The following is a 27742-nucleotide window of genomic DNA, read 5'->3' as shown; positions in this document are numbered from 1 at the left end:
ACCAACACCCCGACTTCGAGATACCTTAGGAACGCTTTCTAGGATAACGTTAGCTTTACGCTTCGCGGGTATAACGCGACGGAAGGAGAAAGAAGTATTTACTAAGAGGGGAGATTCAAAGATAACTAGACGGCGTAAGCCTACTTATGTTTCTAAGGACGAAAACCCACAAAAAGGGAAGGTGATATTACAGACTAACCACGTTAGCGCCTTAGCGTCCTATAGAATAGGAATATTAGAGCCAACCAATTTATACTAATAGGGGTATTAGCGTTACGTGACCAGGAAATAGTAGAACGATCAACGATAGTATAGTTACTAATAGCTACTATACTATTATCTACTAGGATACCGTTAGGAAGAGAAGGATATATAAGGACGCTTATTTACTATATATCTAGCTCTTCGCGTTTAACTTATGTTATCAACCTTAGTTACTAGTTTAACTCAGATTATCTCGTTTATACTATGATCCTCTCAAGACAACCCCTCTAGTAGTAAAGCACCTTCGGTACTTCTATCACTAAGCACTCCTCACCTTGATCGTTCCTCGATACCTCAACAGACCCAAGCCTATGTAAGGCCTAACGAATAAGGCAATAGTACGGTTGCGAGGCCGGATATCGTTAATACTAGAAGACCCCTGTCCTTCTAGTATAACTAGAAAGACCCACGTGTCTTGGTATCTTGAGAGAAGTATACCTTCAGGTTCCAGCTAACAATCATAGGTGACCAGTGCGTAACATTATACTAATATACCTTTTTACTAAATTATCTTAGGTATATTTTTACAAAATAATAGTCTCCGAGATTTCTGTCGATAATATAGCTATTATACTCTCTTTTTACTTTATTAGAGCTTTACGAAAATAGAGCGATTCTCTATAATTATTACGAAGCAACGTGTTTTAATATATCTATATAGTAAAGAACTAATAGGACTTCGTTATAAGCTTAAACGAGATAAAATACTCTAGATAGATAGATTTACTCGTATAATACTAATATAATATTAATATTTACTAGGGTTACGTTCGTGGTATTAAAGATAATAAAATAGAAATCTTTATTTTTTACGCGTTTAATAAGTAGCTTCGTTATCTTATATCTCTTAAAAGCTTTAAAGTTAATATATCTTATAAAAGAGTTAAGGGTATTATAAATAAGGTAATCTTTACAATATATATTAATAGATATAAGAAAGGTAAATCTTCTAAACTAGTATTATACTAGTTATTTATTAATTTTTCTTTTTAGTAATTACCCTTTACTATATATATATTAATTAAGAGACTACAAAAGAATATCAATATCTTTTTAGTTAGATATTTAATCTTATTAGAGAGCTTATAGGCTATCAGATTTAATTCTACTATCTTTATAGTAATAGAATAAAATCGATTATCTACGATATATACCTAAAGTAGATAATAGGTAAATTAAACTCTATTAAACTAGTATTTTACTAGCTTTTAACTAGTTTTAGGGATTAGACGAATACTATAAGATATTAATCAAAAAGATAAAACGTGGAGATAGTATACAATAAATATTCTAATATTCTATAAAATCTATTTTTAACGTATAATAATAAAATTGATACTAGAGAGTTCTAATCCTTATAATTTATCTTAGCGAGATACTCGAGACCAACTTCTTAGTCTTTTTATATATTAAATAAGAGAAGACTATTTTAAACTAATAGAATTAATTAAAGGTATTTACTAGTATTTTACTAGTTTTATACTAATATATATATTTAACTAACTATATCTTTTTAGAGTATTGTCCGGAGCTTACTAATTAGGCTTAATATAAGTAGATTCTTATTATTACTACTAGTCTTTATACTATATACTCTCCTATTAAAAAAGAGTTTTTTAAGTTAATAAGAAACTATACTAATTTAGTAAAGTAGAGCTACTATAAATCCTACTAGATAGGAATATAAGACTTTTTATTAGATACTATTATTAAATATATTCTTCTATTTACTAGTATTTTATTAGTATCTAACTAGTTATTTAGATCACGGACTCTTAATTAACGCGATATTAATTAATTTCTTTATTAAAATTAATTCGATATACGTTATAGCTATTATATAGATAATCTTACTATATAATTTAGGTATAGTCTACGACGTAAGGGTATAATTACTAAAATCTTGATTTATTTTATAGTATTAATACTAATATTCTTTTAGAGAAAAAGCGTTAACGTTAATATTAAGAATAAAAGGAAATTCCTCTAGAGGATCGAGAGCTATATAAATTTAGTTTATCTAGCTATTTAATTTAACGCGTAGGGTTAAAACGAATAAAATAAGGTAGTAGTTAAACTTCTACTTAATCTAGTTATTCTATATAAGTTAAAAAGATAAAAAGAACTAGTATCTTATTAATACTTTATTAATAAATCTTAGGACTCTATCTTTAAATCTTATTAGGGCTACTATAAATTAATAGTAAAATCTTAATAATACTTATAAAGAAGATCTTAAGAGATAAAAAAGAGAGATTAAATTAAGAGAGAGAGAGCTTTATATTTAGGAAAAAGAGCGTTAATTAGGAATAATATTAGAATAAATCGATTTATAGTATTAGAATAAATTAATTTGTAAATTTATAGTAACTAAAAAACTAGTAAAAAACTAGTAAACTAGATATTTTTTAAAAAAAATTTTTTTTTTAAGCTATAAAATATTAGAACGATAAAAAGAAATTAAAATAAGTAGTTATTAACCCTCTATAAACGAAAACTAGTAAAAAACTAGTAATTTATACCTTAATATTATCCGAAATAGTCGTAGTAACTAAATTAGCTTTAGTTTTAGCTTTATTAACGTAAAATAGGTTAAAAAAATCGAAGTTATCGTAATACCCGTAGTTCTCCTTATAGTAGTAATCTAAATACTAGTTAATATATTAATTTTATTAATAAAAAAATAAAAAAATATACTAGCCTTATTATTAGTATCTTTATAAGGCTCGTAAGGGACTTAGCCACCTAATTCTTTCGCTATATAACGTATCTTAGTAAGATAGATCTAAAAAAAGGTTAATTTACTAATAAAAAACTAATAAATAAAGACTTATATCCTAGTTCGCCTTTAATAGAATATTAGGTTTAATCTCTCTTTCTTTCTCTTTATAAGTATTATAAATATCACGAAATATAACGTAGAACGCTAAAAATATTAGTTAGTTACTAATAAAATTAGATAAATTTAATTATAAAAACCTACTAATAGTAGTCTAGTTATTATTATTAGATAGTCTACTAATAGTAGAGATAAAGGTTAATTTAAGATATTTATTTATATAATAATAATAGAGATTATAAGTAGAGGTTTTAGGGGTCTAAAAAATACTAGTTAGTTACTAATAAAAACGATAAAAATATTAAAAAAAACCTAATAGGATTTACTAGTAAAAAACTAGTAAATCCCGCTAAGAGTAAGACTTAAATAAAGAAATACTTAAAGAAATACTTTTAATACTTATCTTTTTACTATATCTAGACGCTTAATAAAAAACCTTACTATAGTAAAGACGGTAGGTATTAAGTATCTTTCCTATTTTATATTAATATTTAACTAATATATCTATAAGAGATTCGAGAGAAAAGGGTATAAAGATATACCTCGATATAGATAGTAGGCAGCTCGAGATCAGTGCTATCTTTAAACGATTTATACTACTAAAAGATAGACTTTAACTAAATTATTAGCTTTTACTTTAAATTATCCTCTTCTATTATTCTTATTAGATATAATTGAATTTCTAAGAGATATAATACTTATACTTAGAGTATAGGACGGCATAATGTCGGGTTATAATAAAAAACTGGTAAAAAAGTAGTATTAGGGGTGTAGATAGAAAGGAGAAGGAAGGTAAGGTAAAGTAAATAAAATAGGGGAGGGATGAAATCTATGTTGGCCTTAGGCAAATATACGCCCCGCATACTACTGAGAGGTAAAGGGGGTCCCCCCGACCTGTAATCACGATGGAAGAAGCCTCGAGCATTGGTGCCTGATTCTGGTGGCAGCTCAGAACTGGCAACATGGTGAACTGGCATTTTCCTTCGAAGGGACATTTCAATGCTTTGAATGTTGTCATGTTCTCTGAGGACCTTGGGAAGGCTTATTCCCTTCTCATTGTTTGTTTTCGGTCCTTGATATTCAAACTGCATGCGACGAGAGCCAGTATCCAAGACTCCTGCCATCACTCCTTAGTCGCATTACAGACTAGAGAGAAATGAAAGTGAATTCGAGCCTCTCGCGTATACAATGGGTGAAGACTACTTTCATTCCATTAGGTTTTGAGTGAAAAGGTAGTCGCTGCCGCCGACGACCATCCCAAAACTCTTATATATCAAGTCAACCCTCCCAAGAACTTGGCACATGTACCTGTCTTCTGAATAAATTCCATTGGTATATTGACAAAAAGTACAGATGATCATTAACAAACGCTAGCAGGAATCGCAAAATGAGAGGCTCGACATGGCACGTCCTGAGCCGAAATATATCTAATCACCGCATGACCGGAGGCCGACTCTCCTTGTTCCATTTGACACGACTTTGCACCCATTCGACCGCTGCCTGTACCCCAGATCCGAGCAGCGCGCTGACCGGCAGCACGCGGCTGTCGCGGACGCCGCCCCCTGTTTCACCCTCAAACACCTTGCGCACGAATCCTTCCTTGATACGGACCACTTCGACACAGTCCTCGCGGTCCTGCTTGTTGGCCAACACGAGGATGGGCACTCCAGCAACGTCCGCACTTTGAAGAACTGATTCAAGGACCTCTTGGCATTCGCCCAATCGCCCAAACTCGCCGGCGGCAGCATTTATTCCAACTGTCTCCTCGGAGAAGGTCTCTCCGCTGCCGGTCCTCGTTCGACTGGGGCCTGATATTGAGCTCGTGCGCCGTGTGGATGCGGATGGAAGACGAGTGATGTCTGGGTCTTGTCCAACGTCGGCACTGTCGACCACGAAAATAATCGCGTGGCAGCTACTGTAGTAACTTTGCCAAAGTCCCCGCATCGAGATCTGTCCTCCGACATCCCAGATTTTCAAATTCAGGTCCGGTAAGGAAACAGTTGTGACATTCTGGCCGACAGTCGGCACCGTTTTGCCGGGGTTGGGCGCCGGGGCCCCATCGGCACGGGGCTGGTAAAGCGCCTTGATCTGAGAGAGAAGAGTCGTCTTGCCGGCATTATCTAGCCCAAGTAGCAGCACGGAATACTCTAGCGTAGAACATGGGATGTTAGCCAACCGAATCGCGCGGCAGCGGTCGACGGCGTACCCTCTTTGCTGGTGGCGTAGAGATACAGCGATTTGGCCAGGTGATACATGATCGCGGGCCCCGCAAAATCTCAAGACCGAGCGCGATCTATCCAGTCTGAAAAAACACGCCGGGGCTCCACCATGGCATCGCAGGTTGGAGTTGCCATGTTGCCCGACGATCCGCGTTCCAGCCTCATTCCTTGTTTAGGAAGGTAGGGTTTAGGGCTTCAGGGGCAGTCTGGCGGTGGGCGCCCGACTGGTCCTCTCCAAGTCTTCGATTCAATTTGAGTGAAACCCAGTTCTTTGTTCATCCCACAGCCTTGCGTTTCTGGCGTGAAGATGATTCTCCCCGTGAGCAATCAATTTCCCTTATGCGTGATCCCCTCGGATCCAGGCCCAAAGTTGGAGAACCGCCCCGCCGGCGAATGAACAAAGTCTTCCGCGCTGCCTCCCCACTGGTTTGTCAGCGTGATTATGCATCTCCGCTCAGCGGAATCGATACCTCCGTACTGGGCTTCCCCGCCGCGTTGCTTGGAGCGATTGTCCCGATTCTCTTCTTCCATGCGACACCGGTTTATCCATGGCCTTTGCGCTGTCTCGCCTGAAGGCAGTGTGATCCCCAAACACTCGCGCTGCTTCGGATGAGACTTCCGCCGAATCCCCCGTCGCATGTCTCCAACGGAATGCCCCGCGCTGGTCGAATGGTCAGGGACTAAGTCGCCGTCAATGGAAACTGACACGGTCATCGTCGGTAGGTGCCTAGAATTATTCTTTTTGCGACTTTGCTCTTTTACCCACGAGCTCCCTCCCGGCAGCGTTCTTGCAACCCTTTTGGCGGCCTCGTATTAACATGAGAACTCTCCTTGTCTAGGCAATGGGCCGTCGTCCATGATCCTATCGTTTATTCTCCATGGCCATGTTCCGTTTTATTCCCACGAACCACCACACCCCGACCATTTACTCGACGCCAAACTGAGGGCTACGCCTGACTTGTTGAATGCCGATGTGGAATCCCTCACGGCACATTTTGCAGCATCGCGCCTATCGTATTCGACACAGGCCCTGCCTGTAAATGTTCTTCTGGACACGCTTGTACGTCCAAGTGTCGACGTGGATGAGCCGGGCAGCGTTTCAAATATTGAGTGGCGCTTGGAGCCCAAAAAAGTAGTTCCACATCTCGTATTTGGAAAACCCTCCCATCCTGGGGGCCAATGGACGGAAGATCCATGGGGCGCAAATTGGGATATCCAGACCTTGAGTTATGCTGCTATGTTATCCTTGCCTGGGTACTCCTTTCCCGATCATCACCGAAAGACCACAGGCCAGGACCTACCACCGTTCACCCGTCCCACAAGGCGCGAAATCGCCGACTATCTCCGTGTCTATCCACAAGCTGTACACATCGATGAATCCTTTCGGTGTGCGGAAGAGCTGAACGGCATTTCTCGCACTGCCGATGGATTCTACATCCGATCCCATGATCTCCACTGCAAGCGATTGGTGCTGGCTAGTGGGATATTTTCTGAGATACTCGCACCGGAATCAGTGCTACAACCCGTACTACAGACTCAGCCCACTCCAGATATCCCGCTTCTCGTTATTGGGTCCGGATTCTCCGCCGCCGATGCCATCATATCCGCCCCTCGTGATCAGAAAATTTTTCACGTATTTAAATGGGCTCCAGAAAACCGTCCGTCGCCTCTCCGAGGCTGTCACCAACAAGCGTATCCGGAGTACGCCGGTGTATATCGGCTTATGAAAAGAGCTGTGCTGGCAGCCGAAGCTGCCGCGAAGAATGAACGACCAAAGTACCGCCGTGCCGCCTCAACTCCATATTTAGAAAGCCGAAATTGGGATGCAGTATATGAGGGCGTTTCGAATGTCGAAATTACCAACGTGGAGCTGTACGATGGCCTGCCGACGGTCTCGTTTCGTCGAGACGACGGATCTACATTCTCACGATCTGTGCGTGGTCTAGTATATGCCGCCGGACGACGAGGCACCCTCGGATATCTTGATCCCGAGCTGCGCTCCGAAGTGCTGGGGCATAGCGATGAAGATGATGCAACAGTGTCAGGACAGACACTCCGCGCGAAAGCAACAGAGGATTTGGAGGTTGCCCCGGGGGTACACATCGTCGGCAGTTTAACCGGAGACTCTTTGGTTCGCTTTGCATATGGCGGCTGCGTTTCCACGGCTGGTCGTCTCATCGGGTCTCCATCTGGCAAACGGGGACCCCATAGCATGTCCAGCAGCGTGGTGTCAACCGCCAAGTCACCGGGCTCTTCCCTTCCTGCGATGAATGGGATCGATGGCCATCATATCTACGCCAACGGGGAATCCCCGGACCCGGCGCAGGAGGACACCATCAGCAAGACGTCCACGGTGACTAACCAGCCCGCCGGTCGCTGGTGGAACACACTGATTCGCATGTGGAATGACCTGGTCCGATAATGTGATTTTATGTATTCTTAGGCGCATAGGATATTTACGAGGCGAAGGTGGGACTCGGCATTCTACACCTTTTATTTCATACGATCGCGTCTGCTGTCGTTTCCGCCTCATTATCAGTAATCATTGCTAGTTTTGGTCTCCTGGCGAATTGCTTCATATGCACGCCCTCACAAGACACCAGACTGCCAGTTGATAAGAGAGGGATCCACTTGGATGCCCTTCATCCCGCATTGTTACCTTCATCGGGGAACGGATCGACATCACCCTATTTGGTGCAGCCGAAGATTCTGTGCCGCTGGGGGCCGTGCTAACCAGGGGCTTCCCGGAGAGATAGGCGAGATACGCACGTTAAACACCCGTTGGACCTCCAGGATCGCCTGATATGTTGTTCCTCCTATCAGCGCGACCGGTGGCGGCCAGGGTTGTGCTCGGGGACTCGCAGCCAAGTCGCCAAGCCGCTGCTTGACTCCGCCATGCCGTCGAGCTGAAATGCTTCCTCGGTCGTGGTTGGCCCTAGGGGCAAAGATCGCAAACAAAAAGAGCAAGGTCTTGGGCCTTGGAACCCGTTCGCTTATGACCGGGCCATGCAGCACCACCCTGAGCCTGTCTCAGGTAGTGTTCTGTAGGATTCTCGATGCGGTTGCCATTTCTTGGCCGGGATGTTGCGATCTGGGATTGATCCATCGTGGGTCCCCGCATGCAGGAGACACACGCGACAAGCCCAATGCATTGGCTTTATTATCTCCGACCCTCGCCCAGGTCATGGCCTGCATTCTCAAGTGCGCTTTATTCTCGCGTGGCAGTTTGAATGGTTTAATGGGCAAGTCTTTGTGAAAACTCCCGTCATGAACTCATCCGATCCGGTCGAGGTCATCGAGGTGGCCAAATCCTCCGCCAACGCCCATGATGCTCAGCTGGCTCCAGAAAAAGATGTGACTGGAACACCCCAGGTACAAGAGCTCTCCACGATGAGCCCCACGGGTAATGTGTTGCCAGGGGATCTCAAAGAGGATCGTCCCCCGAATCTTCCTACTCCCGAGGAATTCGAAACCCTGCGTCGTGTGTCGGGTCCCATTCCCTGGACTGCTTATACAGTGGCATTTGTGGAGCTGTGCGAACGTTTCTCATACTATGGAACAACTGCCGTGTGTATGTGATTCCTAATTTTATTGCATGAGCATCGCGCTGACTCTTGATCCAGTTGTGAACTATATACAACGTCCTCTACCACCAGGCTCAACAACCGGTGCGGGCGGCGATGTTAACGTTCCTGGCGCTCTGAGTATGGGCCAGCAGGCGTCGACGGGCCTGACGCTCTGTAAGTTATCAACCAAACTCGGACTTGGATCAACATCTTCTAATCTCAGCCATTCGACCAGTCAACTCCTTCTGGTCGTATATCATGCCTTTGTTCGGAGCTTTTCTCGCCGATCAATATCTAGGCCGGTTCCGTACAATTATGTGGGCCATTGGCGCGGCCCTGATAGGACATGTGGTGATGGTTGTCTCGGCAATCCCCAGCGTGATATCTCACCCCAATGGCTCCATTGCCTGTTTCTCAATCGGGCTGGTTATTATGGGCGTGGGCACGGGTGGCTTTAAGTATGTTTTGAGCCTATCTTTGGTTGAATTTGCAGACAGCGGAGAATTCGAGGCTGACTTAAAACAGAGCCAATATCTCTCCGTTGATTGCAGAGCAATATCGCCAGGAACATGCTGAAGTAAAGATCCTCGCATCAGGCGAGCGAGTTATTGAGGACCCCGCCGCGACAGTGGGACGCATCTACCTCTACTTCTACCTAATGATCAACATTGGCTCTATCCTTGGTCAAGTCAGCATGGTGTACGCAGAACGATATGTGGGGTTTTGGCTGTCATTCTTCCTGCCAACCTGCATGTTCATGCTCTGTCCTATTGTGCTGTTCTTCTGTCAGAACAAATACTATTTGGTCCAGCCGACGGGCTCGGTCTATCTGCAGGCTTTCCGGTTGTGGAAATTGGCGATGAAGGGACGGTGGTCATTGAACCCGGCACGACTGTGAGTCTCGTTTCCCTTCTTCTACTCCGTCTTCATTCTTGCCCTCATATCTATCCCGATTTCACGGGACTGAAGCTAATTGAAACAGCTTCCGCACAAATACAACCCCCTTCTGGGAGCCGGTCAAGCCGTCTAATCTAGGGCCAAACAAGCCCGTCTGGATGACCTTTGACGATGAATGGGTCGACGAAGTCTCCCGTGGCATGAAGGCTTGCGTGGTGTTCCTTTGGTACCCCCTCTACTGTAAGCATACGCCCAAAACAGTGGTCGTGTGAAAAATGGAGAATCTAACTGTCTGCTAGGGCTCGCATACAACCAGATGCTGAACAACCTCACTTCCCAGGCCGCCACCATGCGACTCGACGGGATCCCGAATGACATCGTGAACAACCTCAATCCTCTGTCACTGATTGTCTTTATCCCTATCTTCGACCGCATTATCTACCCCGGCATCCGTCGAATGGGCCTCAATTTCACTCCCCTGAAGCGCATTACTGCCGGGTTCGTGATGGCTGCTTTGTCCATGGTCGTCGCTACTGTGACTCAATACTATATTTATAAGCTCGGCGACTGCGGTGGAGAGGCCAACTACTGCCTAGACGAGTTCAACAAGCACTCGCCTGTGTCTGTCTGGGTGCAGGCGCTGATTTATATTCTGGGAGGTATCTCTGAGATTCTTGCCTCGGTGGTCTCCATGGAATACGCCTACACTAAGGCTCCCAAGAACATGCGGTCTCTGGTGCAGGCCGTTGCGCTCTTCATGAACGCCTTCTCGTCGGCCATTGGACAGGCCTTTGTCGGGTTGTCCGTGGATCCGCTCCTGACATGGAACTATACGGCAGTGGCCCTCCTTGCATTTTTAGGCGCAGTTGGCTTCTGGGCAACCAACTATAAGCTGGACAAGAAGGAGGATGAGTTGAATAATATGAAGAAAAGCCGTTATGAGGGATCTGGAATCAAGAACGACGAGGAAGCTGCATAGAATTGAAACGAGCCCGTGGCTGGATTCGACACCCCGATCCCAACCCGCAATGCCTGGTGCTGTTTAAACTGCACGAGAGCACTCAGTCTCCCGGCCAGTAAGGGGGCGGCATCTTTCAACGCAGCGGGTCTAGCAGCCAGGCTGATCGGTGAAGTATAACCAGCTGGTGTCTTTCTTTTCTTGCGCGCATTTCCACTCCGATAGACACACTGATCCGGCTGCAATTGACGTCCCTTGCATGGCTGCTTCCCATTGCATTTCGTCTTGCGCAGGCGACAAGGCTCACAGGCCCGATTGATATGACTCCGCGAGCTTGATCTGCGCTCCGTTGGCATTTCCTCTCCCTTCCAGAATTTTTACTGGGTGTGGATTTGACAGTCGTGAATTCCGAGTAGCAAGCTGCGAGGGAATTACTCACGCAGTATGATTAGACCGTAATTCCGGGGGTTCATGACCCTTCCATTGAGTGACCAAATAAACGTCTATTTATATGCTATTATGTGCATTGATATGAATTATATACAATGCAGTTATGGAAAACTTACGAGAATATACTCGTCTGGAATGCCGAGTCGAGACAACTGGCGTAAATTGCGAGCTTAGTGTGCATTATATATAGACCAAAGGATTCGTAACCAAAGGATTTCAGTATCAAAACACTCGCAAGAACAGAATGTATTGGTGGGGCAACCCCCAGACATTTAATTGAATAACTTCTTATTTGTAAACCCGAATGGCGCTCCATTCCATGCCGTTGCTATTCCGCCGCATCTATAGGAGCCCGTCTAGTCCACGCTCGCAGACTCAAATCTCAATCTAATACAACATGAACGAAGAGATCCTTCCGTATACCCCCCTTCTTAGCTTCTCTCGGTATAGGATCCCTAGCGGTGATTTCCCAACCAGGCCCGGTATGTGCAATGATGATTGGGGTCGGTTGTTTCTTTGTCTTTTACCTGGCGGAACGGCGGGCAACATGATCGCTGATTGACAATCGACTCTGAACCACCCCGGGCTTTGGTCCACTGGCCATCTCATACTTCTTCGGGTGCGGAGCGTACATCGGCGGCTGGATGTTCTATGCAGTTCAGTTCTTCTTGACAGTGCAAGGACAGCGACCGCTGGTAGTGGCGCTGTATATGATTCCCAACGTAGTGTTGGGTGTGTTGGCGACTTGGCTGGTTGCAAAGACGCTTCGTGTGTTCCCAGGTCATTGGATCCTGGCAGTGGAAATGGCAGCCTTCACCATGGGTCCTGTGTTCTTCCTTCCGCAGACTGCAACAACCTCCTACTGGGCGCTCGCGATGCCGGACATTGCGCTGGTCACTTTGGGGCCCGACCTGTCGTTTGCCGCTGCCTCGATCTTCATCACCTCGAGTGTCCCGAAGTCATTCCAAGGCTCGGCAGGCAGTGTGTTGGTGATCATCCAGAACCTGGCTGCGGCCGTCATGACTGCAATCGGGGACTCGATTGGCGAGCGAGTCAGCTCATCTCCTGGCTACCAGCTCGATCTCGCAGCTCTGCGCAGCATTTGGTGGTTCAGCCTGGGGTGCTCGGAACTCTCATTTGCGCGGCTTTTGTGCGGATCCCTCGCAGCGAGGAGAAAGACCATGTGCAGTAAACTCGTTCAGATATCCAGACAATCCAAGGCATACGTGGCCAAGATCGAAGCTCTAGTCATTTCATGGTTGGGTTGAATGGTGGATGATCGTCTTAGTGTAGAGAGATGTTGTGGAGTCGGGGATTGGAGCCGGCCATCATCTTCCAACACCCACGATGCTGCGCGGCATCCTGGCCTGTTGTCTGTTATTCTCCCTATATTTTGTCTACAAACCACCTGCGGCACTCATCCGCTTCTGCCAGCGTCGCTGGCCTGACGTGCTCTTCCACGTCCCCGTCACCAAGAAAGTTGTCGCACTTACCATCGACGATGGCCCCTCCACGCACACTGAGGCTATTCTACATCTGCTCCGAGCTCACGATGCCACCGCCACGTTCTTCGTGATCGGATCGCAGATCCCTGGCTACGAAACTGTTCTGGCCGATCTGGTTCGCGCCCGCAACGAGCTCGCCAACCACGCCATGCATGACGAGCCGTCACGAGCGCTGAGCGATGCCGTTCTCACGGACCAGATCCTGGCTGTCCACGGCCATATCCAAGACGCCTATCGTGCAACGGGGCAGGCTGACGGGCCACCGAACTGGCTGTTTCGGCCCGGCTCGGGATTCTTCAGTTCTCGCATGCGCTCTCGCGTTAAAGAGCTGGGTTACCGATTAGTCCTGGGCGACGTGTATCCTCATGATCCACAGGTGCCGTTCTGGCGTCTTAATGCCAATCATATCCTCAGCATGGTGCGGCCTGGTAGTATTATTATCTGCCATGACCGCAGAGAGTGGACAGCACCGATGCTACAGACGGTATTGCCGGAGCTGAAGCGCGGAGGATATCGCGTTGTGACAGTCTCTAAGTTACTACAAGAAGGGCGGTTATAACATACGGTGGTCAATATTTGAACCTAGGAGGGGCAAAATTAATGCAGAGCTCGCTCAGGAGAGTGATGCTCCATGCTATGCGTCGAGTTTGTATATAGCAAGTTAGATGGAAAAAGAGAAAGACTGCAATTGCCATGATATTCTGTAACATTCGCAAGATAATCATCATATGCATTCATCTGGGATCCAGACGCCCAGGGTATATCACTGAAACAACCGACACCCTAACCCATGATCTGTAGCTGGTCTTCTGGGGGCCATCGCACCTGGGTGAAGCTCAGGCAGCGCTTAATACTCTGCAGATACTTACGTGTGATCTCGTCGCTGAGAATATGGGCCTGTTGGTCGCCCTGATGCAGCTTCTCTCGGGCGGATCGCTCGTGGATACCCACCATGGTCACACCGATGGGCCATGCTCTGTGGCGAGTTAGCTTCTAGCTCAAGACTGATGATGAAGAACAAGAAATAGATCGTGGGATGACATACGCTTTGCCGATGCTCACCCGCAGATACGCATCGTTCGCATCCACATATCGTCGCTGCTGTGCCTTGTGGACGATCTCAACGATCGGCTCCAGCAACCCGTCTTCCATATCGCCCTTCTCAAATCGGCGGAACAATGGCGTCATATTCTCCCGCGACTGGACCATCGCATTATATGCCTGTCGGCCCTGGGAGCTTTGCCGCACTGAGATGTCACGCTTGGCCAATGCCAGCTCCCATTCTGAAAGAACCATGTTAAAGTAGGACGCCAGCTGCCGGAAGAGAAAGAGACGACTCTCCTGATCCTTGGGGATCTTGTCCGGGATAATCATCTGCCCACCTGGCACGGGCTCCAGGGTTGTGGGAATAGGCCCGTCCGTCAGCGTTGGTGCCGCAGCTCGCTTGACCAGGCGCCGGTATCGCCGAAGTCGAGCGCGATGGGTTTCTCCAAAGAGTTGCGCAGGTTCATCCAGCTCGCGCAGTTTTGCCGTGAGCTCCTCATCCTCAATATCTTCCTCCTCGGCACCATCGGCAGTATCTGTGGTCGAGGGTAGTTCGGGCAGACCAAGTTTCCGTCGCCGTTCCCGCTCCTTTTCTGCTTCCTCCTCTTCTCTTCTCTTCCTTGATTCCTCGGCTAACCGTCGTTTCTTCTCTTCTCGCTCGCGTTTTTGGTCGGCTTCCTCGTCCTCGAGCTTGCGCTTATGGGCCGTGCGCTCTTCCCGCTCGCGCTGTAGCCGCTCCTGCTCCTCATTGTAAGCCGCAACGCGCGCAGCTTCCACTTCGCCTCGTCGCATGTATTTCTTGGGTGCTTCGGCAGTCGGGGTGTCTTTGCCTTTGTCTGGGCTGGCCTTGGATGTGTCGGGGCTTTTGGCCTTGGAGATTTCCTTGGACATAAGAGCGGCAAAATCCATGGCGGCGGAGGCTGCAATACTGCAGGGCTTGTGTGGGTGTGTAAGGATGTTCAAATGAAGAGATGACGAAGTCTTCAAGGTCTTTTGGGGAGAGAAGGAAGAGGCGTAGCTGTGAGTTGTGGGGTGCGCGTGGTAGAAGGAAAAGAATGTTCGGGGTGACGTCGGGAGCTCCAAGCCTCCATTCACTTCTCTCTTCGGCAACACTGCAAACCTCTAACACGATCCTCCCCTGCAGCTCTCTCCAAGACCTTGACACACCCTAAGTTTTACTTCGTTTTACTTCTTGGGATTCTTCTTCTCGGTGCATCTTCTTCAATCCCTCTTCGTGTTTATTCCAAACGCGCTCCCGCCCTACCATCATGGCCGCTCCGTCGCGCGAAGGCTCTAAATCCACGATCAACCGACAGACCACAACCCCATTCCACCTCAAACTCTTCTACCGCACAAACAACTTCCACTATCTCTCCGACTATATCATCCCCGCGCCCCCGCCGCGCCGCGGTGGGCCCGTCAGCGGTCCGAATGCCATCCGCGCGCCATCACCTCCGGCACCCGCGTCGCTCCCACCTCATCTTGAGATCTACACCTGGCAGTCCTGCACGCTGCGCGAGCTCGCCCAGCTGCTCACTGGTGCTCTTCCCTCATTACTCCCCGATCCGCCCGTTGGCTCCCGGCTGTGTTTCCGACTGATCTACCCCGATGTGCGCGCAGCTACCGCGATGGGCCCTGATGCGCGCGGCCGCTACCTGAGTAAAGATCTGGGAAGTGTTGTTGTGGGACCTCGTGACAGCCCGTTCCGCGCTGAGGACGGCTCAGAAGACAAATCCGAGGCCCGTCCTCGCCCTGGCCCGCTGCGGTTCCAGGGTCCCGAGTCTGACAAGGCTTTGCAGGATGCCCGCTTTATTATTGGGGACTACGTGGAATGTGCGATTCTCCCGCCGCTGGACGACGGATCCGTTGCGCCTGCTCTCCGTGGCGGCTCTGGTCCACCCCCGGCGGGCGGCGGAATGCGTGCATTCCGGGACAATGGGTTCGGGCGAGGAGGCCGTGGGCATCGTGGTGGTGATCGCGGCGGCCCTCCCAATTTCCCCATAGGGGATTGGAAACGTGGAGAGCGGCTTCCCGAGGGTGGTGGACGGGGTGGCCGCCGGGGATGGGCGCCGTACTAGGGATTGCCGAGGTGCATACAAGGGAAATGGAGTTGCGAGGGTTGCATTGAAAGGACTGTGGATACCCACCGAAAAATGTACGATTAATTAGGCTGAGACGAAGGGAACATTTCGTATCCCAAGACATGGGTGGTCCTTCGAGGAAACAGAAAGGAATTCATGCGGTATATGCTTGTAGTAGGGTACACAGCCCATGGCACGGCTGGTGCCATCGGCGACAAAAAGAATAGCAGTCTTCAAAGGCAATTTCCGAGCGAAATAAGGAGTGCCATAACCCGCCAAGGATCAACTCCCCCGTATCACATCAAGTCGCATTCGTCACTCGACCTGCATTGAACCAAAAAAACGAGTCTTGAACGGTTTCTCATTTTCTACCACTCGGCGATGGTGTCCCCCTTTCGCTTGCCACGGAGTTCGAACTTGCCCTGCAAGCCGTTAGTGAAGTTCCCTTATGGAAATATGCCGACCGTGGCAACCACCAAACCGATCAACAGGCACGTACCTCTGTCTTGTAGGTAATGTAGCCCAGAACGCCAGGAATTAGGCCCATGTACACAAATGACAACCAGGCATGGCGAGGGGTCCAGCGGAAGTACTTGTAGCGGTTGGCGTTGAGTTCTGTGGGGTCCGTCAGTCACTGTCTAGTTGGCGAATGGAAAACCTCGGTGTTGGGTTGAGTAATGCTATTGCGATTGCAATTGCTCTCATCAGATGCAACGCAGGCATTGCTTCAGGTCAAAGTTTCGGGGCGCAGGGAAAGAGATAGGGTGGAGTATGTACCGTAGTATTTCTGGAGGGCCGGGTCAAGGACCAGGGCTGGCAATGTGTTAGCAGTTTGGATCAGTAGTGCCAGATGATGCGAGGCACTCACACTTGCTGGGACCAGCCATGGTTGCAGGGAGACTGGAAGGCGTAGAGTCGGAGTCGACTTGCGTCAACGTGCGCGGGCGAGTTGAGGTTGCAGTCAGGTGATTTCGTGATGAGTCATCGAGAATCTGTACCTTCCTATTTAGGAAGTCTATATAGGAGTTTCTCTCACGCAACTTCTAGGGCGATGATTCCAAATGACAATGTTTCTATTTATTACCCCCAGTGTACTATTTATGAGAGGCTATCTACTACACTCTCTGTTGATATTGGGGTCTCCTATCCCCCATCGGGGCACCTGCTCATATCGACACCTGGACCTTCCCGTCAATCTGTTCGATATTAGTGAAGAGCGTCTACGAATAGTTGCCTGATTATGAGCAAACAATCAGCAGCAGATTGCTCTTGTATCTCCTCTCATATCGAATTGATCAAGTGTATATCTTATCTGCCCTCTTGTCAGGAGAGAGATTCCCACGAAGCCAAAAGCTAATCCACTATATGTCGGATTGGACTGGACTTTGGCTCGTACTATCTGAAAACCTGGAATCCCCAGCCAAGGCATCTTCGGTTGACAATTCGTCGCTCTCCCCGTCGATCTTTCTCCGCTCCCACTACCGAGGCCCGTGTCATGCGGGTCGACATGTGCGTGTATAAAACATCAAGGCCAGCTGGACAGGACTTGTCAAGCATTGAAAATGGCTACTACTAAATCCTCAATTTCAGTCCCTCTTTCTTATGAGGCTCTTGAATTGACCCATGTGAAACTCTCCCACCATCCTCACGGGGTACCGAATGCCACTCCCGTCGTGGTGATTACATTGAATCGGCCAGAAAAACATAACGCCTTTACTCCACAGATGGCCAATAGCCTTGAATGCACCTTTCGAATGATTCACTTTGATAATCGCGTCAAAGTAGTCGTACTGACGGGTGCAGGAAGAATGTTTTGTGCCGGGTCAGACTTGGACATTGGGTTTGGGGATGGCAAGGGAAGGGCCGTTGATTTTCGGGATATGTGGGTCATCATTGAGATCGGGCATTTTTCTCTTTAGAAGAAGACTAACATGCTTCTGCAGTGGAGGTCGGGTTGCTCTCGCCATGCACCGGTGCCATAAGCCCACGATCGTCGCCCTACAAGGCGCTGCCGTGGGCGTGGGGATGACCATGACTCTCCCGGCTGCTATTCGGCATGTTTATTCACGCGAAACGCTCTATTATTCGGGGCTGTCCTGCTAATACTCGTCTAGCATCTGCCATGAACAAAGTAAATACGGCTTCGTGTTCACTCAGCGTGGTCTCACCATCGAATCCTGCGCCTCGTACTTTCTTCCTCGCCTCGTTGGATTCTCCCGTGCTATGCACTTGATCGCTACTGGAGGTGTTTTCCCTCCGACTCCCAAGTATTTCGGGGATCTCTTCACCGAAGCGTTGCCAGACGCCGTGCAAGTCCTTCCCCGGGCACTGGAAATGGCCCAAGAAATGGCCGAGACTACAAGTCCGCTGGCATCTGCGATGAGCCGGGCTTTAATGTGGGAGGGTCCCAGATCCCCCGAGGCGGCGCATCTGCTGGAATCGCGGGTGTTCCATCATATTATGGGAGAACAGTATGTTTTCCTTCGCAGAGAGGGAGTTTCATAGAGCTGATTCTCGGGTAGAGACTATCGAGAAGGTGTCAATTCGTTCCTGGAGAAGCGCAAGCCCCAGTTTAAAACGAATCCACAGGAGAATGGGCCACCGGGATATCCCTGGTGGTTTCCAGTGGATGTTCAACTCGGCCTACCTCTATCAAAATCGAATCTATAGGAGAGACAAATTAGAGCAAATGGTTCTCGTGCAGGGAGAATCCAATCTCTGACGGCCTCAAGAGTTTGAAGGAGTGGTTTATGCGAGAATCTCATTGCTTATCTTCGTGGGCTTTGAGGATATAGCATTCATCTTTTTTCCTTTTTTTTTTTTCTTCTCTTGGATGATTCGAAATTCACAATACTCCAGGGCCTTGTCCCCATTCCATTGCTGGTCAATCCTATTAGAAACAAATATAAAAACAAGCATGGCATCTAAATTAACGTTACAAGTCCCAAGTGGTCGTCTCCCTCATACCAACAGATCCGGCGAGGTTCGTCGGCCAACCGTGTCAACTCGAACCCCCAATCTCTCCAATTCCGCTGCGTCCAGCACGCCCCGTCCGTCGAAAACCCATTTGGGCTCCAGCATGCTGTACGCAATGCGTGTCCATTCAACGGCCTCCATCGTGGTCGAACGGCCGGGCAGGATTCCACAATCCACACAGTCAACAGGGCAAGCTGGTTGAGGAGTCAGTAGGTACGACACTCCGCTGTGCGTCCATGACTCGACCTCCTCCTTGTGTCTGACTGTTTCCTTCTGCCACTGGTTGGCGATGGGGGTTGCTGTCATGCTGCTATCCGGAGAAGCGGGCGACTGTTTCGACTTGCTCTTCTCCGGGTGATTGCGGAACTGGTCGCAGTCCGTGACAATGAGAATAGCATGCGCTCCCAAGCAGGTGAGGTATGGATCCGGGTGCACCTTGATCGTCCCGTTTCGCGTTGCGCCGGGTAGTTCAGACTCCAACTCGCGGAAGATATCCTCAGGACGGCAATATGGGTCGAAGATGGCGATCTCGGCCGGCCGCTCTTCCAGAAGCTCACGGATCACGTCGATGGCCAGCGACTCCCGCGTATCCCCAGTGTTCTTCTTGAAGGCAAATCCAAACATCACGAGTTTGTGTCCAACCAAGTTACCGGTGAATCGGTCGATGACTTTGCGGGAAAAGCGGTTCCGTTGTTGCTCGTTCATCTCGTTTACCTGTCGCCAATAGTGTGCCACGTCATCTAACCCTAAGGACTCAGCCAGGTAGGCCAGGCTGGCAATGTCTTTCCGAAAGCATGAGCCGCCAAAGCCCAAGCCCGCTTTCAGGAACCGAGGGCCGATGCGCCCATCGAGCCCGATGGCGTGGGCGATTTGGTCTACCTCTGCGCCGGTCTTCTCGCAAATCGCACTGATCGAGTTGATACTGCTAATCCGCTGGGCGAGCATGGCGTTGGCTACCAGCTTGGCCAGTTCCGAGGACCACGCATTGGTTGCGAGGATCTTGGAGGGCGGCACCCAGGCTGCATAGAGGTTGGCGAGCGTGCGAGCCGCCTGGCGACCCGACGGTGTGGCGGCAGATCCAATGAGTACACGATCTGGTGTCATCAGGTTGTGGATAGCAGAGCCCTCGGCAAGGAACTCCGGGTTGGAAAGAATCTCGAACGGCACTCCGGGGCGACGCGCGGCCAACTAGATAACGTTAGGAGCCCTATTTACTGTTTTGAGAGACGAAACCCTACCATTTTCTGGACACGCTCAGCAGTACCGCCAGGGACAGTACTCTTCTCCACGATGATTGTGCCCGGTTTGGCGTGGGCAGCAACCTCCCGCATGGCCCCATCGAATGCCATCATATTGGTGGCACAACCCGCCCCAACTCCAAAGGTCTTGGTGGGTGTGTTGACTGCCATGAGGATGATATCGGCTCGTGCTATTGCCGGGATGGTATCGCATGTAAAGAACAGGTTAGGCTGGCGCCTGTGTGTCGAGAGATCACAGGCTGCCGCCTCATTTCCCAGGGCAGCTCCATCTCGGACGATTCGAACCACCGTATCCAGTCCAGGCTCGTGTACCGGTGGGTGCGGGGACTGCCATCGTTGAATTCTGTTCGGGTCTTTGTCGAGAACTTCTACCGTGAGGGAAGGATGATGGAGAGCTAGAACGGCCGCCGTAGGACCACCTATGAAAATAGTCAACCAGGGCTGTCCATTGCCCAGTCATCCATTGTCTGTGGGTAAGTGTCAAGATAGCACCTACCAACATATCCCGCTCCCACAATACAGATGTTCTTCACAGGTGTCTCTGGAGGAGCATCCTCGCCAGGGGCTGGGACCAACGGCCAGTGTGTCTGAATGAGATGCTCTACACCAAACGGAGACGGAGGACTGGCACTAGGAGTAGTTGGAGCCGTTGAACCATCACGGCTCCGATCAGACGTGCTGACTGAAGGACACAGAGAAGAAGATCGGGCATCCATACTGGGGTATGGTTGGATCTCTCTCATTTAGGGCTGGACACGGGAACATCAAGCTTTTTCATCCTCTCCTCCTCCCCTTTCCCCCCTTAAACCACCGCAGACATTCCCCGATCTTCTACCAAAAAAAAAAAAAAAAGATGAAATACAAGATTTACCAGAGCACACCACTGGCGCACGCGCTGGAAGGGCGCCCTACGACTGGCCGCCAAACAAGCAATCCTCAGCGGGTCGATCCCGCACGTGCGTTGCAGCGGCGATCACACTGAAACTATGGCTCGGCTGCTCTGCTCTTCAAAGGAGTCCCTTGATCCTCCCCCCTTGGCGAAGTGAGCCATGGCAGGCCTATCTTCACGGCATGGCCGAATCCTCGCCCTTGCTCTCCTCACACGGAGTCAAATCCGACTTCCCTAGCATCCTCCAGGGCAAGAAGATCTTGCTGGCAACAGAGTCTTGGGGCCCCGTCAATGGCGTCAGTCGCACGACGCGCAGCCTGGTGGAGTACTTATGCGACCATGGCGTTGAGCTGATTCTCATCGCGCCATCTTTCAAGGCAGACACCAGACAGCGCAGCCTATGGCTGCGACGGCTGCCCGGTGCGGCCCTGCCCTACAACCCCGATCTGACGGTGGTATATCCCTTCCATCTCAGCGATATATACCGTCAGGCGTTTGAACCCGACCTCATCTACCTGGCCAGTCCAGCCTCGCTGGGGTTCCAGATGCTCCTCCAGATCCGCCAGCTGCGAGCTCCGCCGCCGGTCTTGCTCAACTTCCAAACTGACCTCTCGGCCTACTCGGAGATCATGCTGCCCGCGCCCCTGAACCAGTTTGGCGTGTGGCTGTTGGCCACGGTCCAGGGGTTCCTCTTTCGTTCTCGCGCGGTGCACACCATCTTCTTCCCGTGCTCCGCCATCCGTGGGTACCTAGAACGCGCCGGTGCCCCGGTAGACCGACTAGTTCAGCTGGGTCGTGGCGTCGACACAGCATTGTTCACTCCGGTACAGCGCGATAACATCTATCGCCAGCAGATTGCGCCTGAGGGGGAAATCATTCTCATCTGTGTGTGCCGCATCGCCCCGGAGAAAGGATTTGAGTTCCTCGCGCATGTCGCTCGACGGCTGGCTGCAGACAAAATCCCATTTAAATTGCTGATTGTCGGGGGTAACCGCAATCCTGCGGTCGAGAATAAAGTGCAGCGCTTGTTCCATGGTGTCCAGCACCACGTCATTTTCACGGGTTTCCTCACGGGGGCTGCGCTGGCCCGCGCCTATGCCTCGGCCGATCTTTTCCTCCATTGCTCCATCACCGAGACCTTTGGACTGGTTGTTCTCGAGGCCATGGCTAGTGGCCTGCCAGTCATTGCGCGCGACCAGGGCGGCCCGTCTGACATTATCCGTCACGGCGAGACTGGGTATTTAGTACCACCGCGAGATCTCGAAGGTTTTACCTCTTTGGTCCGGGAGATGTCAGGGGATGTGATCCGGCGAGGGGCCATGGCCACGGCTGCGCGCCAGTATGCCGACGACACGACTTGGGAGCGGATCAATCGCCGAGCAGCGTGGCATATGGCAAATGCCTTGGCACACACCGACCAAGAATCGAATGGCTCGCGGCCCCGGGTGCGGCCAGGAATGATCGCGTCGATCTGCGAGCAGCTCCGTTTGATGCTCGCCGTGGGCGTGGTGTATCTGATGTGGCTGATCGCCGTTGTACCGCTAATCGTTCATGGCAATCGCTTTATCCCCCGGGCGTGGCACGCACTGCAGCAACAGTTTCAGTGCACCCGCCCCCTTCGCAATTGACGCACACCTAGGACATAGGATATTTATTAATAACGAATGGCATTTCCTGATTTGTATGACAATGAACTCCCTGGACTCCCTGAATTCCCTTTCCTTCGTTTCGGGGCATATTTGTCCACCTACAGCCGAACAGGCTCCGTGTCCTCGCGAACCAGCACATGCCCCTCGGTGACCAGCGAGTTCTTGCACGATCGGCCAGCAACAAAATCAGAAACATTTCCCAGCGTGACCCCGGCGATCTCGGTGAGGGCCTCGCGCGTGAAGAACGCCTGATGGCCGCAGATCAAGACATTGGGAAAAGTCATCAGGCGCATCAGGACATCGTCGTGGATGATTTCCCCGGAATGATCATTGTAAAACAGTTCGCCCTCGGCTTCGTAGACATCTAGGGCCAGGCCACCGAGATGACCCGTCTTGAGCGCCTGGATGACCGCCGCGCTGTCGATGAGCCCGCCCCGCGACGTGTTGACCAGCATGGCACCGGGCCGCATACGTGCCAAGGTGGTCTCGTTGATCAAGTGGCGCGTGCCCTTGGTCAGTGGGCAGTGAAGGCTGACAATATGACTGTCCTGGAGGAGAGTGTCTAAGTCTACCAGTGTGCCATATGGGCGAAATTCGTCACCGGCAAATGGATCATACGCCAGTTGTCGGCATCCGAATCCATGGAAGATGCGAGCGGTCGCGAGACCGATGCGTCCGACCCCGACGATGCCGACCGTCTTCCCACGTAAAGTGGTTCCGAGGAGGCCCTCAATGTTGAAGTTGCCCTCGCGCACACGGTTGTATGCGCGGTGCGTCTTACGATTCAGCGTCTGGATTAGGGCCACTGCGAACTCGGCCACCGCCTCGGGGGAGTAGGCGGGGACATTAGCTACGAAGAAACCCAGGCCCTCTGCGGTTGCAAGATCGACATGATTGAAGCCTGCACACCGGAGCAAAATCGCACGAACTCCATAGGCGTGCAGGCCGCGCAGCACAGGGCCGTCGAGGATGTCGTTGACAAAGACGCACACGGCATCGCAGCCCTGGGCCAGCGACACCGTCTCCTCGGACAAGGCAAAGGCGTGATAGTCAATGGTACACAGCTGTGCGAACCGCTCCCCCTGCACCTGGTCCAGGTAGGTGCGATCGTAGGATTTGGCGCTGAAGACGGCAAGTTTCATGGTTGGAGTGTGATGGTCCACCTTGAATGTTTCTTACGGAGACGGGCGGGGATTGCCCATGGCTGGTTGGGGGGGGGGGGGGATAGGGAAACTCCCACAGTCGTGACGCCATGTCTGGGGGAGAGACGCTGCAAGCGTGCAACCCTGATTCTCCCCGGATTTCCGATCGAAGGTCACATTTGGGGTGGAATGTTCGATGGCAGATTGCGGTCCACCAGACGGAATGACAGTGGAGACTCGGCACAACACCTCGGTTATTTTGGAGCCTCAAAAAAAAGGACGCAAAAGTACGCCCCGCGGTGGACCCGAGAAAATGCCGGCTCACCGCCTTGCATTGTTCTGGATGACTGCTCCTTTGGGAAGGTGGATAGAGCCAATCAGCATCCTCTGATAAGAGTGCAACGCCACAAGTCTCATGATTGGCTGGGTCTAGTTCATGGGCGACGCTAGTGAACCTTGTCAGGTTACTCAGCGCCCAATTGGGGAAGGAGTGCCAGAGGGGCCATTTTTGTCTTTTTTATTTTTTTTATTTTCGATTTTCAAGTTCCTCCAAATTTCTCCAATTTTTAATCCTCCGATTTGTGCAAGAATTTCGAGGTTCGCGTGGTATTGATTGCTTCTAGTCTTCTCCGTCTCTGATGGAGTCATTTCCCGAGTTTCTCCCCGGAGAGACATCTCCGCGGATAGAACACTTCCTATACACACTATACACACTATCTAGATGATACAGTAGAGAGATCCAGGTATCGGATCTGATTGGAATGTCATCTGGGTAGATCGCATCCTTCGAAATCAGTCCCTGCCATCATCGCAACCAGCGGTCAGCACGGCTTTAATTTAGGAGAAGCGTACCAGTACGGCGGTCCAGGTATCCCGCCGCCCGGGCTGAGAGGAGCGCTACCTTGCTAGGTGGTACCCGGTACACCCCCCGTTCCGGCTTCACCGTCTCCTTGATATTAAGGCGCGCTTCTTCATATGTCCTCGACTCCCCCTACGTCTTTTCTTGCTTTTCTTCTTCATCTTCATCTTCGTTTTCTTTTTCTCTTGATCTCTCTCCCTCATCCCTCTTTCTTCCTTCCTTCATCCTTCATACTCCCAGGATTTGTCCCCCAAATCCCTCAGGATCTCTTCCCCCATCGCCCCCCGATCGGCGCAGTTCCCAATCGCCATCCGCGGCATCGGGTTCTACTAGCCTCAACGCTCCCGACTCCACCGCCTCCTCGGCCACTCACCGTTCCTCGGCTCCTCCACTTCTCTCTCGCCTCGCCGCTCCACGGCTGAACGGCCTATTTTCGCTGACCCGGAGTCGTGTGCATCACCAGCCAGAGAAGGTTGATTACCACACTTTCTCCGTGTTTTGCCCCACGACCTCCCTTCCTGGTCTGAAGAGACAATTGCCTTCTTCTCCTTTTTATTATCATCTCTTGTGACCATAGTCAACCCTCAATCAACTCCTATCCTCACTTTCTCTCTACTTCTTCTGCCTCCTCACCCCCCACTTTGTCGACCTTTCTCTCTTTCTTCGTACCCATCCTTCCCAATGGCAACGCACGTCGTGACCTCAACCATCACTCCCGCCCCTAACCAAATCTCGGTGTACGGTCAGCCCTCTCCTACCAGCTCGACCACCACCACTCCGACCAACAACTCTCCCACCTCTCCTCGGCTGACCACCGCCGCCCTTCACCAACTCCCGTTGCAGTCCCGCCAGCTGCGCCCGCCCAAGGGTCCGCTGTACGTTCCCGCGGCCCTGCGCCCGACTGAACGCCCACAAAAGGCATCCCCGATTACCCCCGCCGCGCAGCGTGCATGGCTCGCTGGACAGTCTGAACGAAGACACTACCGAACCCATTAGTCGTCGTTCGACCATGGAGAGCAAGTCCAGCGGCGGAATTAGTAAGGTGGCGGAGACCGAGTGGATGAAGAATGCGCACCTGGGCGAGGTGACGGGCCTCCCGACCCGCGACCACTGGAAGGTGAGTCTTTCTCTCTTTATATTCTCTCTCTTGAGGCCTGGCCGGGATTGCGCGTGCAAGGTCGGAAATGTCGACTTAGCTCGTCATTTCACGTGGATTGCGTGCTCGTGCCCGAGTCATCCTGCCCCTCTACATACCCACAATCACATACGCTAACACTGTCAAGGCGGACTCGGCCTCTTCTAACTGCGATTCGCCAACCTGCCGCTCTTCGTTCGGTCTCTTCCTTCGTCGTCATCACTGTCGTCACTGCGGCCATGTTTTCTGCTCCTCACACACCCCTCACAACGTTCCTCTCGACCAGGATGCTCGCTTCCATCCGGAGGGGGTCCCCTCGCGGGCCTGCGATCTCTGCTGGAGCGCCTACCAGCGCTGGGAAGAGACCCGCACCGACCGCTTGAGCAAGATTCAGAGCTCGATTGATGCCCGCCAGTCCGGGAATGTGACGCAGTCCAACGACTCCAATGCTCTCAACACGGCTGATGCTTCCGAGCGTTCTCATATCCAGTCCAATCTGGGCCAGTCCGCTGATGTTGCTGCCAGCGTGCCGCGCGACTGGAATTGGAGCACCTTCTAATTGCCTTCCACTTCGGTTCCGTTGCGGCCAGCGGGTCTGACTGCGATTTGAGTTTCATTCTTCATTTCGATATTCCCCTCCATTTCTAGAGCCATCTTTGTGTCTTTTTTTTCTTTGCGGAATTTCCCTTTGGTTTCTTATGACTTCGGAGTTATGGGTCTTCGAGCCCCGGGCATTAATTTTTTCTGCTGTTCGCCACGGTTACTGGCTTGACTCACGTCTGGGTTTAACGTGTTGTTTTCTGTGTTTTTACTGCGTTGATCAGGATACCCCGTCATTTCTCTTGAGCGGCCGATCTCATTTGAATCTTGTCTTTTCTCTACTGGTGCTTGATCCGCGATGCTCGACGATGGAATGGCACGGGGTGCACCACTGTCCCCCGAGATGAATTCAGTTGTTCATGAATATCTTGAATGTGTTTCGTATCTTCTCTGTAGATGTATAGGACATATTGCCCAGTTCGTCTACTTCCCACAAGCTGTATCTCGTACTCTAGTCTAAGGCACTGCCATCCGTCGAAACATGCCCACATGCTCGATCCCCTCCTCATGCCACCGCCCTAGCGCCTGATCCGTTTGGAATCCCAACCCAGTATACATCCGCTCCACCTCCACCTGCGCATGAACCAGCACCAAGCCCCGCCAATGCGGCGGAGGGTCCGTGCGACCCGCGCTCGCCGCCCGCTCTGCTGCTGCTGCATCAATTTCCGCTGCATGCGTGCCCGCCCACTCCAGCGCCGTCTCAACGAGCCGCCGCCCCAGCCCCTTGCCCCGATAGGCGGGCAGAACCGCCACGCGCGTGAGCTTGATACACGGCTCATGCGCCCAGTCGTACTCGGGCAGATCCTCGGCTGCTTCGGGGTGTGCGACCCGCGCATACGGCGGCTGTGGTGGGGGTACTAGCCGGATCACTCCGACGGGCGTCGTCCTCGTCCCCGAGGAGTCGTACAACACCCAGTGCCAGCTGCGGGCGTCGTCGTCGTCGATCTCTGCGTCAGCCGAGCAGTGTTGCTCATTTACGAACACTGGCATCCGTACGGCCATTGCGTCGTTGAAAATGGTGGGGTTGGTGGCGGTATGTGAGTTGGTCGCTGGGAGGACCAACTTGGCATTGGGCCCGGGTGGTGGTTGTATTTTTGTTGTCAATATGGTATTCGATGTCATGGTGGTAAAGTGAGATATTCTGAACTGTTCTCAATATTTGGTTCATTCAATGGAGTGGTGGTGGAGATAGATGGTGGAGGGGTCGGGCAAAGACAAATATATATACATCGGACGTAGATGCCCTCCTGAGACGTCATTGTTGCCCCTAAGTCACCGTGAAAAAGCTGGAAGCCGAAGATAAAAAACAGCTACCTAATCCTGCTCTTCAACCTTGTCTTTCTAGGAAAATAACTCCAAATTTGTGTTATTTTCACCATCTTAATCCACAAATCGATCGAGTCCCTCAAT

The 27742-nt window shown here is 50.4% G+C and overlaps 15 protein-coding genes across 15 annotated transcripts; 8 read left to right on the top strand and 7 right to left on the bottom strand.

Moving 5' to 3' along the window:
- Positions 1 to 4534: 4534 nt before the first annotated feature.
- Positions 4535 to 5358, bottom strand: NUU61_000043 (ADP-ribosylation factor family protein; the record flags this gene model as incomplete). Its single annotated transcript, XM_056650627.1, has 2 exons — positions 4535 to 5250; positions 5280 to 5358. 2 exons carry the CDS (start codon positions 5356 to 5358, stop codon positions 4535 to 4537), a joined length of 795 nt encoding a protein of 264 aa, XP_056515477.1.
- Positions 5359 to 5959: 601 nt separating this feature from the next.
- On the top strand, positions 5960 to 7744 carry NUU61_000042 (uncharacterized protein; the record flags this gene model as incomplete). Its single annotated transcript, XM_056650626.1, has 2 exons — positions 5960 to 6041; positions 6162 to 7744. The coding sequence occupies 2 exons, from the start codon at positions 5960 to 5962 to the stop codon at positions 7742 to 7744; spliced, it is 1665 nt and encodes a 554-aa protein (XP_056515476.1).
- A 397-nt stretch (positions 7745 to 8141) lies between these two features.
- NUU61_000041 (uncharacterized protein) lies at positions 8142 to 8428 on the bottom strand (the record flags this gene model as incomplete). Its single annotated transcript, XM_056650625.1, has 2 exons — positions 8142 to 8257; positions 8308 to 8428. 2 exons carry the CDS (start codon positions 8426 to 8428, stop codon positions 8142 to 8144), a joined length of 237 nt encoding a protein of 78 aa, XP_056515475.1.
- A 161-nt stretch (positions 8429 to 8589) lies between these two features.
- On the top strand, positions 8590 to 10764 carry NUU61_000040 (oligopeptide transporter; the record flags this gene model as incomplete). Its single annotated transcript, XM_056650624.1, has 6 exons — positions 8590 to 8893; positions 8946 to 9062; positions 9112 to 9346; positions 9414 to 9782; positions 9871 to 10025; positions 10085 to 10764. 6 exons carry the CDS (start codon positions 8590 to 8592, stop codon positions 10762 to 10764), a joined length of 1860 nt encoding a protein of 619 aa, XP_056515474.1.
- A 1247-nt stretch (positions 10765 to 12011) lies between these two features.
- NUU61_000039 (MFS general substrate transporter) lies at positions 12012 to 12461 on the top strand (the record flags this gene model as incomplete). Its single annotated transcript, XM_056650623.1, has 1 exon — positions 12012 to 12461. One exon carries the CDS (start codon positions 12012 to 12014, stop codon positions 12459 to 12461), a length of 450 nt encoding a protein of 149 aa, XP_056515473.1.
- Positions 12462 to 12540: 79 nt separating this feature from the next.
- Positions 12541 to 13257, top strand: NUU61_000038 (chitin deacetylase CDA4; the record flags this gene model as incomplete). Its single annotated transcript, XM_056650622.1, has 1 exon — positions 12541 to 13257. One exon carries the CDS (start codon positions 12541 to 12543, stop codon positions 13255 to 13257), a length of 717 nt encoding a protein of 238 aa, XP_056515472.1.
- A 224-nt stretch (positions 13258 to 13481) lies between these two features.
- Positions 13482 to 14651, bottom strand: NUU61_000037 (mRNA splicing protein PRP18; the record flags this gene model as incomplete). Its single annotated transcript, XM_056650621.1, has 2 exons — positions 13482 to 13674; positions 13744 to 14651. 2 exons carry the CDS (start codon positions 14649 to 14651, stop codon positions 13482 to 13484), a joined length of 1101 nt encoding a protein of 366 aa, XP_056515471.1.
- A 359-nt stretch (positions 14652 to 15010) lies between these two features.
- NUU61_000036 (SAP18 family protein) lies at positions 15011 to 15820 on the top strand (the record flags this gene model as incomplete). Its single annotated transcript, XM_056650620.1, has 1 exon — positions 15011 to 15820. The coding sequence occupies one exon, from the start codon at positions 15011 to 15013 to the stop codon at positions 15818 to 15820; it is 810 nt and encodes a 269-aa protein (XP_056515470.1).
- Positions 15821 to 16191: 371 nt separating this feature from the next.
- NUU61_000035 (uncharacterized protein) lies at positions 16192 to 16710 on the bottom strand (the record flags this gene model as incomplete). The annotated part of the gene is made up of 4 exons (XM_056650619.1): positions 16192 to 16245; positions 16323 to 16438; positions 16601 to 16636; positions 16692 to 16710. The coding sequence occupies 4 exons, from the start codon at positions 16708 to 16710 to the stop codon at positions 16192 to 16194; spliced, it is 225 nt and encodes a 74-aa protein (XP_056515469.1).
- A 675-nt stretch (positions 16711 to 17385) lies between these two features.
- On the top strand, positions 17386 to 18493 carry NUU61_000034 (Enoyl-CoA hydratase AKT3-1; the record flags this gene model as incomplete). The annotated part of the gene is made up of 4 exons (XM_056650618.1): positions 17386 to 17705; positions 17767 to 17877; positions 17938 to 18294; positions 18346 to 18493. 4 exons carry the CDS (start codon positions 17386 to 17388, stop codon positions 18491 to 18493), a joined length of 936 nt encoding a protein of 311 aa, XP_056515468.1.
- Positions 18494 to 18784: 291 nt separating this feature from the next.
- Positions 18785 to 20687, bottom strand: ugd1 (UDP-glucose dehydrogenase; the record flags this gene model as incomplete). Its single annotated transcript, XM_056650617.1, has 3 exons — positions 18785 to 19987; positions 20038 to 20477; positions 20555 to 20687. Coding segments are annotated over 3 exons (1776 nt in total), but the record flags the coding sequence as incomplete, so codon positions are not given.
- A 442-nt stretch (positions 20688 to 21129) lies between these two features.
- Positions 21130 to 22575, top strand: NUU61_000032 (glycosyltransferase family 4 protein; the record flags this gene model as incomplete). Its single annotated transcript, XM_056650616.1, has 1 exon — positions 21130 to 22575. The coding sequence occupies one exon, from the start codon at positions 21130 to 21132 to the stop codon at positions 22573 to 22575; it is 1446 nt and encodes a 481-aa protein (XP_056515466.1).
- A 119-nt stretch (positions 22576 to 22694) lies between these two features.
- On the bottom strand, positions 22695 to 23738 carry NUU61_000031 (2-hydroxyacid dehydrogenase; the record flags this gene model as incomplete). The annotated part of the gene is made up of 1 exon (XM_056650615.1): positions 22695 to 23738. The coding sequence occupies one exon, from the start codon at positions 23736 to 23738 to the stop codon at positions 22695 to 22697; it is 1044 nt and encodes a 347-aa protein (XP_056515465.1).
- A 1540-nt stretch (positions 23739 to 25278) lies between these two features.
- Positions 25279 to 26291, top strand: NUU61_000030 (FYVE zinc finger domain-containing protein; the record flags this gene model as incomplete). The annotated part of the gene is made up of 3 exons (XM_056650614.1): positions 25279 to 25472; positions 25516 to 25714; positions 25881 to 26291. The coding sequence occupies 3 exons, from the start codon at positions 25279 to 25281 to the stop codon at positions 26289 to 26291; spliced, it is 804 nt and encodes a 267-aa protein (XP_056515464.1).
- A 497-nt stretch (positions 26292 to 26788) lies between these two features.
- NUU61_000029 (GNAT family N-acetyltransferase) lies at positions 26789 to 27454 on the bottom strand (the record flags this gene model as incomplete). Its single annotated transcript, XM_056650613.1, has 1 exon — positions 26789 to 27454. One exon carries the CDS (start codon positions 27452 to 27454, stop codon positions 26789 to 26791), a length of 666 nt encoding a protein of 221 aa, XP_056515463.1.
- Between the last annotated feature and the right edge of the window lie 288 nt (positions 27455 to 27742).

The sequence above is a fragment of the Penicillium alfredii genome, assembly GCF_028826965.1.
Source record: "Penicillium alfredii strain IBT 34128 chromosome Unknown utg000001l_segment0_segment0, whole genome shotgun sequence".
Lineage (NCBI taxonomy): Eukaryota > Fungi > Ascomycota > Eurotiomycetes > Eurotiales > Aspergillaceae > Penicillium > Penicillium alfredii.
Note: the sequence above shows the minus strand (reverse complement) of the source record. Positions and strands in the feature narration are given on the sequence as shown.